Raw genomic sequence first — 13,629 nt, 5'->3', positions numbered from 1 at the left:
ATTATCTGGTCATTATCACATTGCTGTTGTTATTGGATCACAACGGCAATTTACATTCCAGGGGCATGTATGGGAAGCGGACCCGAATCCATGAGCGGATCAGCCATGATCGTATTAAATGGCGGAACAGGCTCGAGGGGCCGTATGGCCTGCACCTATTTCTTATGTTCTTATGAATCTGAAGGTCGTGGGTTCAAGTCCCACTCCAGACTGGAGCCCATAATCCATGCCGACACTCCAGTGCAGTGCTGAGGGAGTACTGCACTGTCCGAGGTACTGACTTGCAGATGAGATGTTAAACCGAGGTCCCGTCAACTCTCTCAGGTAAACGTAAAATATCCCATGGCACTGTTTCGAAGAGCGGAGGAGTTCTCCCAGGTGTCCTGGCCAATATTTATCCCTCACATCAACATCACTGATCATTATTACATTGCTGTTTGTAGGACCTTGCTGTAGACAAATTTTCTGCCGAGTTTCCTACATTACAACTACAGTTCAAAAATACTTAATTGGCTGTAAAGCGTTTTGGGACGTCCTGAGCTTTTGAAAGGGGCTTATATAAATACAAGTCTTTCTTTTTAATTAGTCAACAACAGACCCAGATGTGAGGTGAGGTAACCCCCCCAGTGGTGGAGCTTAGTTCCAAAGTTACCTTACATTTGCAAAGCTCAGCACGTCCCAAAATGTTATGTTCTGAGAGATATCCAACTTAAATGATACAGGTTTTTTTTTTTAAAATCAGTGCATTGACATTTTTCATTTAAAAAGGTTGTACCCTTCTTTGAAAAAATAGCCTTGGTTTCCGTGCTCTACGCTTCTCTTCTTCCTGGCTGACGGGCTGGGGTTTTTTTTCTGCAGGATCTTCTGCCCTTCTTCCTGCAGCACTCTGTACAGGAGGCCTCGCTGGTTCCAGGGAACGTAGGACTTCACAACCAGCACCGCTTCGTCCAGCCGCAGGCGGCTGGCGGTGATGTAATCCAGGGCAGTGAGGAAGGGGCTGCCGGCCAGCATTCGCACCAGGCCTCGGCCGCACATGGCCTTGACGCAGCTCCCGGGGTGCGGCAGCTCGTGCTCCAGGATGGCCTGGAAGTCCTCGAGGGCCCGCGTGTGGTGGCCGGCGTGGAGGTAGCAGAAGCCGCGCAGCACCAGGATGGTGTTGTGGTAGGTGCTCCGATCGGAAGCGAGCAGGCGCTGGCACAACTGGAGGGAGCCCCCGGCGTCGCCCGACAGCAGCTTGCAGTCGGCCAGTCGGATCCGCAGGTCCCGCTTGGCCTCGGGCTCGACGTGGAGCACCAGCCGGAGCGCTTCGAGGACGGGCTGGAGGAGGTCGGCCCCGCCGTCAGATCGCAGCTCGGCCCGGCAGCGCACCGTCTCCTTGTACTCGGCCAACTGGGCCTCGATGAACCGCTTGGCTTGCTCGACGACGACGCCGGCGCTGAAGAGTTGCTCGAAGCGTTTTCTGGCAAGCCCCGGGCCGCTGTCAAAGGCCGACGCCAGGTCGTGAATCACCTCCCTCTGGCGGTTGCCCATGGCGAAGTGAGCGGCGGCCCGGCCGATGAGGAGTGAAGCCTTCTCCTCGGGCTCCTCGAGCGCCGCACTGCACTTTGCCGCGCTTTCCTCAAACCGCCCCTGTTCGAAAAGGCGCGCGATGCACGCCCGATGCGCGCTGACGTAAGGGGGCGCCAGGGCCGTCGGCGAACGGCGACAATCACTGGCCGAGCTGTCGTGCGCGCTGACGTCACTGGGCGCCACGGCCGCGAGAAAACGGCGGCAATCGGCGAGCAGGCTGTTGTCGCGGCGGCCATTTTGAGCGCCCCCGTCGCGTAGTGCGATGTAGTCTCCGAAGGCCCGGACGATTTGCGGCAAGTCTTCCTTCTGCCGGGTGGTGACGAACGCCACGGTCTCCTCCCGCCGCTTGACGAAGGCCTGTAGGTAGTCGACCACCCCGTTGCCCGAGTGTCTCTGGGACAGCACCCAGGCCAGGGCCCGGGTCAGCAGCAGGGCCAGCGAGTGTGCCGGGTGGGCGTTCAGCAGGGCGTTGCAGCGGCTCACCACCTCCTGGTGCCGCCCGCTCCTCAGCAGCGCCTCCATCCTCAGCATCGAGGCCGCCAGGTTGCCGGGGCTGAGTGTCGAGAGGAAGACGGCGGCCACTCCCGCGCTGACGGGCGCCTGGCCCGCCGTCGGCTGGATCGGGAGCCAGCCCTGGCCGGCGCACCAGCCCTCCAGCACGGCCACGACGTCACACAGGCCGCGTTCCCCCAGGCATTGCAGGTGTCGGACGGTCGCCTCGGCGCTCTGGCTGAAAGCCGTGGTGTAACAGGCGGTGGCTTTGGCCGGACACCCGCTCGCAAGGTGCTGGTCCCCCTCAGCGCAGAGCCGGGGCGGCAGTTCCTGCTTCGACATCACGGCGCCTGAGCTGGGATTTGCATCTGTGCAAATTCCGTGCCTGCAAAAGACAAATGCAAAATCTGCAGATTAGATCTATAGAAATAATCACCACGGGATTTCAACACCGGGATCGGATGCAGCGCTAGTTTTACACCCGCCCAATTTTAAGCCTTGGGCGCACTGTAAAACCGTCTTTCCACCCGATGCCGTCAGATTCCCACCCGGCCAGTCAGGTTAATATTGTCCATTGCTTTCTGATTCAGGAACAGTCTTATTTTATGCGGAGACGCCATATATGCAAGACCCAAAACACATTGTACCACCGGCACTGAAGTGTCAGTCATTACGGCACAGAAGGAGGACTTTCGGCAGCAAAAGAGCTCCTGGATTCTGGACAGTCCTTTAACCCGACTGTATCGTGGTAACTTTATCTCAAGAGTGCAAGCCTGAAGCCTTCATAAGATCAGCAGTCTCTTGGCAAGTAGAGTCGTGAAAGACAAAGTTGACGTCAAGACTCGTGCAGGCATTAGTGACAAAATGGAACTGATTCCAAGTGACGGACGATAACGTTGTCACCAGTCACCACGGCTTTGCAAATAAAACATTGTAGGCAAGAGACTTGCTGTAATCTTCCTCCCTTCCACAACAATCGCTACCAATTATACACCTTCACTCATCATTACAAGACAGTCTTGAGGTCTTTGCTAGCTTTGTTTAAATTCGCTAAGAGAATAGTTTTATCCACAGATAATGTATTGGATTAATTAGATTATGTTTAATTATATTAGTGGCACCTCTTCAGTTTGAGGGAGCCACTTGGAAAGTTACTTCTGTAGGACAGGGGCAACCCAACATCACCACCCCCCCCACCATTAGTTTATTTACAATAGGCAACTGATGCTCCTCTGCAAACTCCACGTTTAAATAAGGTGAATGATATCGGACAAGGTTAAACCTCAAAAGGACAAATGCTAACTCAGGTCAGTGCATCACCAGAATGTACTGTAGCCACTTCAAATCGCTGGAGAAATACCACCAATGATGTCGCCGCAAGATCCTGAAAATCCCCTGGGAGGACAGACGCACTAACGTTAGTGTCCTCGACCAGGCCAACATCCCTAGCATTGAAACACTGACCACACTTGATCAGCTCCGCTGGACAGGCCACATTCTTCGCATGCCAGACACAAGACTCCCAAAGCAAGCTCTCTACTCGGAACTCCTTTACGACAAATGAGCCAAAGGTGCGCAGAGAAAAGGTTACAAGGACATCCGCAAAGCCTCCCTGAAAGTGCAACATCCCCACTGACACCTGGGAGTCCCTGGCCAAAGACCACCCTAAGTGGAGGAAGTGCATCCGGGAGGGCGCTAAGCACCTCGAGTCTCATCGCCGAGAGTACACAGAAATCAAGCGCAGGTAGCGGAAAGAGCGTGCGGCGAACAAGTCCCACCCCCCTTCCTTCCCTCAATGACCATCTGTCCCACCTTTGACAGGGATGTGGTTCTCGTATTGGACTGTTCAGCCATCTAAGGACTCGTTTTTAGAGTGGACTGTCTAACAGACATAGAAACAGAAAATGGGTGCAGAAGTAGGCCATTCGGCCCTTCGAGTCTGCACCGCCATTCAATGAGTTCATGGCTGAGCATGCAACCTCAGTACCCCATTCCTGCTTTCTCGCCATACTCTTTGATCCCCCTAGTAGTAAGGACTACATCTAACTCCTTTTTGAATATATTTAGTGAATTGGCCTCAACAACTTTCTGTGGTAGAGAATTCCACAGGTTCACCGCTCTCTGGGTGAAGAAGTTTCTCCTCATCTCGGTCCTAAATGGCTTACCCCTTATCCTTAGACTGTGACCCCTGGTTCTGGACTTCCCCCAACATTGGGAACATTCTTCCTGCATCTAACCTGTCTAAACCCGTCAGAATTTTAAACGTTTCTATGAGATCCCCTCTCATTCTTCTGAACTCCAGTGAATACAAGCCCAGTTGATCCAGTCTTTCTTGATATGTCAGTCCCGCCATCCCAGGAATCAGTCTGGTGAACCTTCGCTGCACTCCCTCAATAGCAAGAATGTCCTTCCTCAAGTTAGGAGACCAAAACTGAACACAATACCTCCAGGTGTGGCCTCACCAAGGCCCTGTACAACTGCAGTAACACCTCCCTGCTCCTGTACTCAAATCCCCTCGCTATGAAGGCCAACATGCCATTTGCTTTCTTAACCGCCTGCTGTACCTGCATGCCAACCTTCAATGACTGATGTACCATGACACCCAGGTCTCATTGCACCTCCCCTTTTCCTAATCTGTCACCATTCAGATAATAGTCTGTCTCTCTGTTTTTACCACCAAAGTGGATAACCTCACATTTATCCACATTATACTTCATCTGCCATGCATTTGCCCACTCACCTAACCTATCCAAGTCACTGCAGCCTCATAGCATCCTCCTCGCAGCTCACACTGCCACCCAACTTAGTGTCATCCGCAAATTTGGAGATACTACATTTAATCCCCTCGTCCAAATCATTAATATACAATGTAAACAGCTGGGGCCCCAGCACAGAACCTTGCAGTACCCCACTAGTCACTGCCTGCCATTCTGAAAAGTACCCATTTACTCCTACTCTTTGCTTCCTGTCTGACAACCAGTTCTCAATCCATGTCAGCAACTACCCCCAATCCCATGTGCTTTAACTTTGCACATTAATTTCTTGTGTGGGACCTTGTCGAAAGCCTTCTGAAAGTCCAAATATACCATATCAACTAGTTCTCCCTTGTCCACTCTACTGGAAACATCCTCAAAAAGTTCCAGAAGATTTGTCAAGCATGATTTTCCTTTCACAAATCCATGCTGACTTGGACCTATCATGTCACCTCTTTCCAAATGTGCTGCTATGACATCCCCTTAATAATTGATTCCATCATTTTACCCACTACTGATGTCAGGCTGACTGGTCTATAATTCCCTGTTTTCTCTCTCCCTCTTTTTTAAAAAAGCAGGGTTACATTGGCTACCCTCCACTCCCATAGGAACTGATCCAGAGTCTATGGAATGTTGGAAAATGACTGTCAATGCATCCGCTACTTCCAAGGCCACCTCCTTAAGTACTCTGGGATGCAGTCCATCAGGCTCTGGGGATTTAATCGGCCTTCAATCCCATCAATTTCCCCAACATAATTTCCCGACTAATAAGGATTTCTCTCAGTTCCTCTTTCTTACTAGACCTTCTGACCCCTTTTATATCCCGAAGTTTGTTTGTGTCCTCCTTAGTGAATACCGAACCAAAGTACTTGTTCAATTGGTCTGCCATTTCTTTGTTCCCCATTATGACTTCCCCTGATTCTGACTGCAGGGGACCTACGTTTGTCTTTACTAACCTTTTTCTCTTTACATATCTATAGAAACTTTTGCAGTCCGTCTTAATGTTCCCTGCAAGCTTCCTCTCGTACTCTAAGATGATTATGTATAAAAAGCCAGCAAACAATATGTATATTCCTAGCACAATATAGTAATGTGAGATCCCAACCATTACATATTATACTGGCCATTTTTTTCTTTTAATCTGCTCTTGGTATGTGGGTGAAGCTGACAAAGCCACATTATTGGCCATCCCTAGGTGCCCCAAAAGGGTGGTGATGTGCTTTCATCTTGAAAAGCGATTGTGCAATTGAGTGGAAGCTTGCTAGGCCACTTCAGACGGCATTAAGAATAGATCATGCAATGCGGACTAGACCTGACTCAGTAGAAGTGGAAGGTTTCCCCATCACAAAAAAGAGATTAGTGAACTGGTTGGGGTTTAAATGATGACCCGGCCGCTTTAAATGGTTATTTTTGTTCCTGTCCGCCCACAATTTACTGGATTTATTCAATACATTCTCAGTTTGTCATGATGGGATTTGAACTCGAGACCTTTGTGTTGCTAGTCCCTCTTACCCTCTTGACTAAGAGATGGACAATTTCTGAAGGCTAAGGTAATGGGAGAAACTAGAGGGATTTCATAGATTCAGACATTTCCATGCAGAAGGTAACCCTTTTGTGCTGATGTTGGTGATAGATTCACATTAGATATTTATTCAGATCGCTTTACCCATTCTCTTTTGTATGGAAACATTCCTTATGACCGCACCCTTAATGCTGGTCACCAATTCACCAACCGGTGAACATAAACTTGCACTATTTTCCCTCTAAAATCTCTTAATAGTTAAATTCAACTTAATAAATCCTAAACATAATGCAACAAGATCTTTGAGGACATGGAAGTCAATGTCAGCTGTTGCTCAGTATTAGCACCCTTACCTCAGAATCTGAAGTTTGTAGGCTTAAGTCCCACACCTGAGACTGACCCCAGGCTGACACGTACTGATGGAGTGCTGCTCGATCACTAGTGCAGTCTTTCTGTGAGGCATTAAACCAAGGCCCTGCCTGCCCTCTCAGGTGGCCGTAAAATATCCCATGGCACTGTGGATGAAGAGCAGGGGAGTTTTCCCTGGTGTCTTACCAATATTTATTCCTCAAACATCAGTAAAATAGATAATATGGTCATTATCTCATTGTTGTTTGTGGGAGCTTGCTGTGCGCAAATTGGCTGTCACATTTCCTACATTATAACAATGACTACACTTAAAGTACTTAATTGCATGTAAGGCACTTTGGGATGTCCTGAGATCATGAAAGGCACGATATAAATGCAAGTTCTTTCTTTACTTCAGTAGTAATGTCATAACTTATGGACACTATCCTGATGAATTTAATTTGCTTTGCTTCCCACCCCTGTTGTGTTACAAAAATATAACATTTACGGGCAGGAAAAGACCAGCTGGTCCATCAAACCTGCCCCGCGCCATGATGGGTCAACCATCACGGCTCAACACTCCCTCCCTTCACAGCCAACCCCGCAGCCATGTAATGGGAGAGACAAAAACACAGAAAATATCCAGGGAAAAATACTCTAATACCCCTCAAGCGATCAAAACTGATGTATGCAACATTATGTAACCAGCATTCTAACACCATTAGAGGGCGTATCTGTTGGAGTCCCAAGAGATCCCAGCATCCCTTGGGAGCACTGTATGTAAGCAGGCCTCCCATGCTGTACCAGCACTCTGAAGTTGGGATAAAGAGACTAAGGTCACACTTAGTTACGTCTACAGTACTCAGTTACATTGCCTTATTTGAAACATAACAACTGGCGACGAGATAACGAACCATCACGCGAAAATGCAGAGAACTGTTGGCATCCTGGAGAAATTCTCAGAAGGGGACGATTGGGAGGCCTTCGTGGAGCGACTCGACCAATACTTCATGACCAACGAGCTGGAAGGGAGTGTGAACGCTGCCAAACGAAGCGCGATCCTCCTCAGAGTCTGCAGGGCAACAACCTATGGCCTCATGAAGAATCTTCTTGCTCCAGTGAAACCAACAACCAAATCGTATGAAGAACGGTGCGCGCTGGTCCGGGAGCACCTAAATCCGAAGGAGAGCGTTCTGATGGCAAGGTATCGATTTTACACACGTCAACTGTCTGAAGGCCAGGAAGCGGCGAGCTACGACGCCTTGCAAGACATTGCGAATTTGATGAATTCCTGGAGCAAATGCTAAGAGACATTTTTTGTACTTGGCATTGGCCATGAGGTTATCCTCCGCAAATTATTGACTGTTGAAACACCGAACCTAAGCAAAGCCATAACGACAGTACAGCTATTTATGTCCACTAGCGATAACACCAAACAAATTTTGCAGCATAAAGATGTTTTGGCAAGTACTAAACACAAAGTAATGTCGTTTTCAGGCAGGAATGCATATGGTAGAACGTACACGCCTGCAGCTGCACGACCTCATAACTCAGTCCGCCATCAAGCGTTAATGTGAGGCAATTGACACCTTGGCGCTGCGGAGGTGATCATCAAGCCCATCAATGCCGCTTCCAACACTATGCGCACAAAGGCTGTGGAACAATGGGACACCTCCAGCGAATGTGCAGACCAGCTGCAAACCCTGCAAACCACCACATTGCAGAAGACGACCGATCCATGGCCAAATAAACTGAACTAGAGACTCAAACCGAGGAGACAGAAGCATACAGGGTACACACCTTCATCACGAAATGTCCACCGATCATGTTAAAAGTTGAACTGAATGGAATTCCAGTATTCATGGAATTGTACACGGGTGAGAGTCAGTCCATCATGAGCAAAAAGGCCATCGACAGGCTGTGGTGCAACAAGGCACACAGGCCCAAGCTGAGCCCTATTTATAACCAAGCTGAGAACTTGCACTAAAGAGCTGATACCTGTAATTGGCAGTGCAACAGTAAAAGTCTCCTTAGATGGAGCAGTGCACGAACTACCAGTATGGATTGTACCAGGAGATGGCCCCACACTGTTCGGCAGAAGCCGGAACTAGGACGACTTCCGAGCGCTTTTTGTCCGTCGACGACGCCTCATGTGCCCAGGTTCTGAGCAAGTTTCCATCGTTGTTTGAGCCAGGCATCGGAAGTTTCTCGGGGGCGAAGGTGCAGATCCACTTGGTTCCTGGTACACGGCCCATCCACCACAAGGCACGGGCGGTGCCATATATGATGCGAGAGAAAGTAGAGATCGAGCTCGACAGGCTGCAACAAGAGGGAATCATCGCGCCGGGGGAGTTCAACGAGTGGGCCAGTCTGATTGTTCCAGTTCTCAAGGGCGACGGCACGATCAGAATTTGTGGGGACTATAAAGTAACGATTAACCGTTTTTCGCTGCAGGACCAGTACCCACTACCCAAAGCAGACGACCTATTTGCGACGCTGGCAGGAGGAAAAACGTTCACCAAGTTGGACTTGATCTCTGCCTACATGATGCAGGAGCTGGCGGAATCTTTGAAAGGCCTCACCTGCATCAACACTCACAAAGATCTGTTCATCTACAATAGATGCCTGTATTGGGATTTGATTGGCCGCGGCTATATTTCAAAGGAACAGGGAGAGTCTGCTAAAGTCGGTTCCGCGCACCGTGGTTTTCTAGGACGACATATTGATCACAGGTCGGGACACCATCGAACACTTGAAGAACCTGGCTTGATCGCATGGGACTCAGGTTGAAACGCTCAAAGTGTGTTTTCCTGGCACCAGAGGTGGAGTTCTTAGGGAGAAGAATCGCGGCAGACGGCATCAGACCCACCGGCGCCGAGACCACAAAACGTGACGGAGCTGCGGTTGTTCCTGGGACTCAATTATTTAGGTAATTTCCTACCCGGGTTAAGCACCTTGCTAGAACCCCTACATGCATTGCTACGCAAGGGAGATGACTGGGTATGGGGGAAATCACAAGAGACGGTTTTTGAGAAAGCCAGACATCTGTTATGTTCCAATAAATTGCTTCTTGTCTTGTATGATCCATGTAAACGTTTAGTGCTAGCTTGCGATGAGTCTTCGAACAGGGTCAGGTATGTTTTACAAGAAGCTAACAAATCGGGAACATTGCATCCGGTCGCTTATGCGTCCAGGAGCTTGTCCAAGGCCAAAAGGACCTACAGCATGATTGAAAAAGCAGCTCTGGCATGCGTATACGGGGTAAAAGAAAAATGCATCAGTATCTGTTTGGGCTTTAGTTCGAGTTAGAAACCAACCACAAGCTGCTCTCTGAGAATAGCGATATCAACACCAATGCCTCTGCTCGCATCCAAAGATGGGCGCTCACGATGTCTGCATATAACTATGTAATCCGCCACAGGCCAGGCTCAGAACTGCGCTGACGCCCTTAGTCGGCTACCATTGCCCACCATCGGGGTGGAAATGGCACATCCTGCAGACTTGCTCTTCGTGATGGATTCATTTGAAAACGAAAAGTCACCCATTATGGCCAGCCAGAATCCTTTACTGTCCCCTGTAAAAAAAACTGTCCTCCATGGGAGCTGTTCCAGCGGGGATGCAGGAAGAGTTCAAGCCATTCCAGTGGAGTAAAGACGAAATGTCCATACAGCAGACTGTCTTGTGGGTTAATCGTGTGGTTTTGCCCAAGAAAGGCAGGGAAACATTCATACGTGACCTACACAGCATCCACCCAGGCATGGTAATGATGAAAGCTATAGCAAGATCCCATGTGTGGTGGCTCGGCATAGACTCAGATTTGGAGTCTTGAGTGTGCCAATGCAACACTTACTCTTAACTGAGCAATATACCCAGGGAGGCATCGCTAAGTTTGTGGTCATGGCCCCTCTCAACTGAGCAATACACCCAGGGAGGCACTGCTAAGTTTGTGGCCATGGCCCTCCAAACCGTGGTTTAGGATCCACGTTGACTTCGCTGGCCCGTTCCTAGGCAAAATGTTCCTGGTTGTTGTGGATGCTTATTCAAAATGGATTGAGTGTGTAATAATGTCTGTAAGCACGTCCACTGCCACCATCGAAAACCTACGAGCCATGTTTGCCACGCATGGCCTGCCTGATGTCCTTGTTAGCGACAACGGGCCGTGTTTCACCAGTGCTGAATTCAAGGAATTCATGACCCGCAATGGGATCAAGCACATCACATTTGCCCCCTTCAAGCCCCGCATCCAACGGCCAGGCAGAACGGGCAGTCTAAACTATCAAGCAAAGCTTGAAACAGGTATCGGAAGGCTCTCTGCAGACCCGCCTGTCCCGAGTCCTGCTCAGCTACCGCACCAGATCCGGCTCGCTCACCGGGGTTCCCCCAGCCGAGCTGCTCATGAAAAGGGCGCTCAAAACAAGGCCCTCTCTAGTCTATCCTGATCTCCAGGATCATGTCGCGAGCAGGCAGCATCAACAAAGCATATACTATGATCGCGCAAATTTTTCACGCGATATTGATGTCAATTACTCTCTATTTGTGCTCAACTGTGGACATGGTCCCAAATGGCTTGCTGGCACTGTCATAGCCAAAGAAGGGAGTAGAGTGTTTCAGGTCAAACTCGCAAATGGACTAACTTGCAGAAAGCATTTGGACCAAACCAAACTGCGATTCACAGACTGCCACGAGCAACCTGAAGAGGACACCACCAACTTCAACCCTCCGACACACACGTGGCAACCGACATCATGGTTGACCGCGAAGCTGAACTCATCATCCCCAGCAGCCCAGCAAGACTAGCTGCGCAACAGCTCAGCGAAGGCCCAACCAACTCACCTGCACCTGCATTTGTATCGAGACGATCAACGAGGGAGTGGAAAACCCCAGATTGTCTCACCCTGTAAATAAGTGTACTATTGACTTTGGGAGGGAGTGATGTTATGTATGCAACACTATGTTGCCAGCATTCTACCGCCACCAGAGGGCGTTATTCATTGGGAGTCCCAAAGTATCCCAGCATCCCTTGGGAGCACTATATATGCAGGCCTCCCATGCAGTACTAGCACTCTGGAGTTGGAATAAAGAGATTAAGGTTACACTTACTCACGTCTACAGTACTCAGTTACATTGACTTATTTGAGACATAACAGAAACCAATTCAAAAGGTCACATGGGCCAAGTGTTACCCATAAAGACACTTACATAAAGACATGCTGTAATAAATAGGGATTTTCAAAGATATCTGCCCTATGTGGTGCAATAGAAAACATAGTGTATACAATACAGTCCGTCTCTACAGTGACGTTACCCAGCAATACACTGACAGCTCCTGACTCACATTCGGACAGAAAATGTTCCCTTCAAGACAAATAATTAGACATACAGCAGCTTAACTCATTCCGCTTGGCTATTGTTTTGGTGTCAACGGCACTGCAAGTGGAATTCAAACACAATATTACTTATTAACAAAACTACTTGCATTTATATGGTGCCTTTAACTTAGAAAAACGTCCCAAGGCATTTCACAAGAGCGTAATCAGATATTCGGACAGGTGACCAGAATCTTGATCATAGAGGTAAGTTTTAAGGAGTGTCTTAAAAGGAGGTGAGCGAGACAGAAAATTCTAGTGCTTGGGGCCAATGTTCCCTGTAATTATGTTTGGTGCTGAGAAGGTCATTCAAAATACTGCATGCGTGGTTTATCTCATTGAAAGTGTGGGGTCCCTGGAGCGCTGTGTAGCTTGCAGGGAATATTGCTTGGGGCCCAGACAGCTGAAGACATGGCTGCCAATGGTGTAGCAAAGGAAATTGGGGATGCACAAGAGGCCAGAATTGGAGCGATGCAGAGTTCTTGGAGTGATACAGGGTTTCACTGATGAGGGATTTGAACACATGGATGAGAATTTTAATTTTGAGGCACTGTTGGACCAAGAGATAATGTAGATCAGCAAGCACAGGGGTGATTGAGAGCGCAGTTAGGATACAGGCAGCATCGTTTTGGTAGTTTATGGAGGGTAGATGATTTACAATGTTTTGTAAAGACCTTGCCCCATTAATATATTTATTATATTCTAAGACCTCCCCCCCCCCACCTGTAAACTGTAACTAATCATGTAGCTTAAGAAAACTTTAACCTTATGTCTTAACTCCCTGATGGCCGGCTTGCAAACCAAACTTTCTACTCTCTTTTTCCCAAAAGGCAGAGAGTCTGACTTGAGGAATGGTCCTGCATCCACCAGCAGATCTCTGCACTCTCACTTGAGTGACTGCTCATCATGCGAAACACTAGAAAGTGATTGTCAGCAGGCTATTCGACTGTGGAGAGCATCACAGCCTAACACAATCCCATCCACAATTGATGTCTGCACACATTTTCCAACAGGAGTCAGTGGACAAGAATCAGGTCCGCGGACAATGACGAGGTCACGTAGTCCAGGCCTAACCCTCCAACTGCTCCAATGAATGAGATCAACTAACAGAACAGATCAGGTGTCCTACCCAGTGTGTTTGACCATATTTAGCCATTCGCCCATTAGGCAAATTAATAACCTGTTTCCAATTGTTTTGTTAATGGGCTCATATTTTAAGAGCTGACAGTGTACCTCCAAACGCTTTCAGCAATGTACATCTTCAAACAATAAATATAACAAATCACCTCTGGCATCACTTTCAAACTATTCAGACTTATTTCCCTCCAAATCCGGTCACTTCTCTCTCATTTTGTCAACCTCTGACGTGCAATTTCCTGCTGATAAGCTTTCCAGTTATAATTCCAGGAAATAAACCCAGGCACTTTCAGATAAGCATTTAAAAGTGACCCACACATGGAGATTTGGACAGAAGAGGTTAAAGTGCATTAGTTAACTTTTAACAGTTACAGGAGGTATATCAAGACTATCTTGTGCAATAGTAGTGCTGATTCTTTAAGGGTTATGACAGGGCAGGCTG

The 13,629-nt window shown here is 48.6% G+C and overlaps 1 protein-coding gene and 1 long non-coding RNA gene across 2 annotated transcripts in view; one reads left to right on the top strand and one right to left on the bottom strand.

Moving 5' to 3' along the window:
- ttc34 (tetratricopeptide repeat domain 34) overlaps window positions 1-2,411 on the bottom strand; it is a 153,224-nt gene extending 150,813 nt beyond the window's left edge. Inside the window, exon 1 of the mRNA XM_070860476.1 lies at window positions 776-2,411. Within this exon, the coding sequence (XP_070716577.1) occupies window positions 776-2,403 (1,628 nt within the window). The 5' untranslated portion in view covers window positions 2,404-2,411. The remainder of the gene's footprint in view (window positions 1-775) is intronic.
- On the top strand, window positions 1,756-13,335 carry LOC139228938 (uncharacterized). The gene is made up of 2 exons (XR_011587644.1): window positions 1,756-3,805; window positions 12,881-13,335. It is a non-coding gene; the product is annotated as an uncharacterized lncRNA (long non-coding RNA).
- The last annotated feature ends 294 nt before the right edge of the window (window positions 13,336-13,629 follow it).

This window comes from Pristiophorus japonicus, chromosome 18 (genome assembly GCF_044704955.1).
Source record: "Pristiophorus japonicus isolate sPriJap1 chromosome 18, sPriJap1.hap1, whole genome shotgun sequence".
NCBI lineage: Eukaryota > Metazoa > Chordata > Chondrichthyes > Pristiophoridae > Pristiophorus > Pristiophorus japonicus.
Note: the sequence above shows the minus strand (reverse complement) of the source record. Positions and strands in the feature narration are given on the sequence as shown.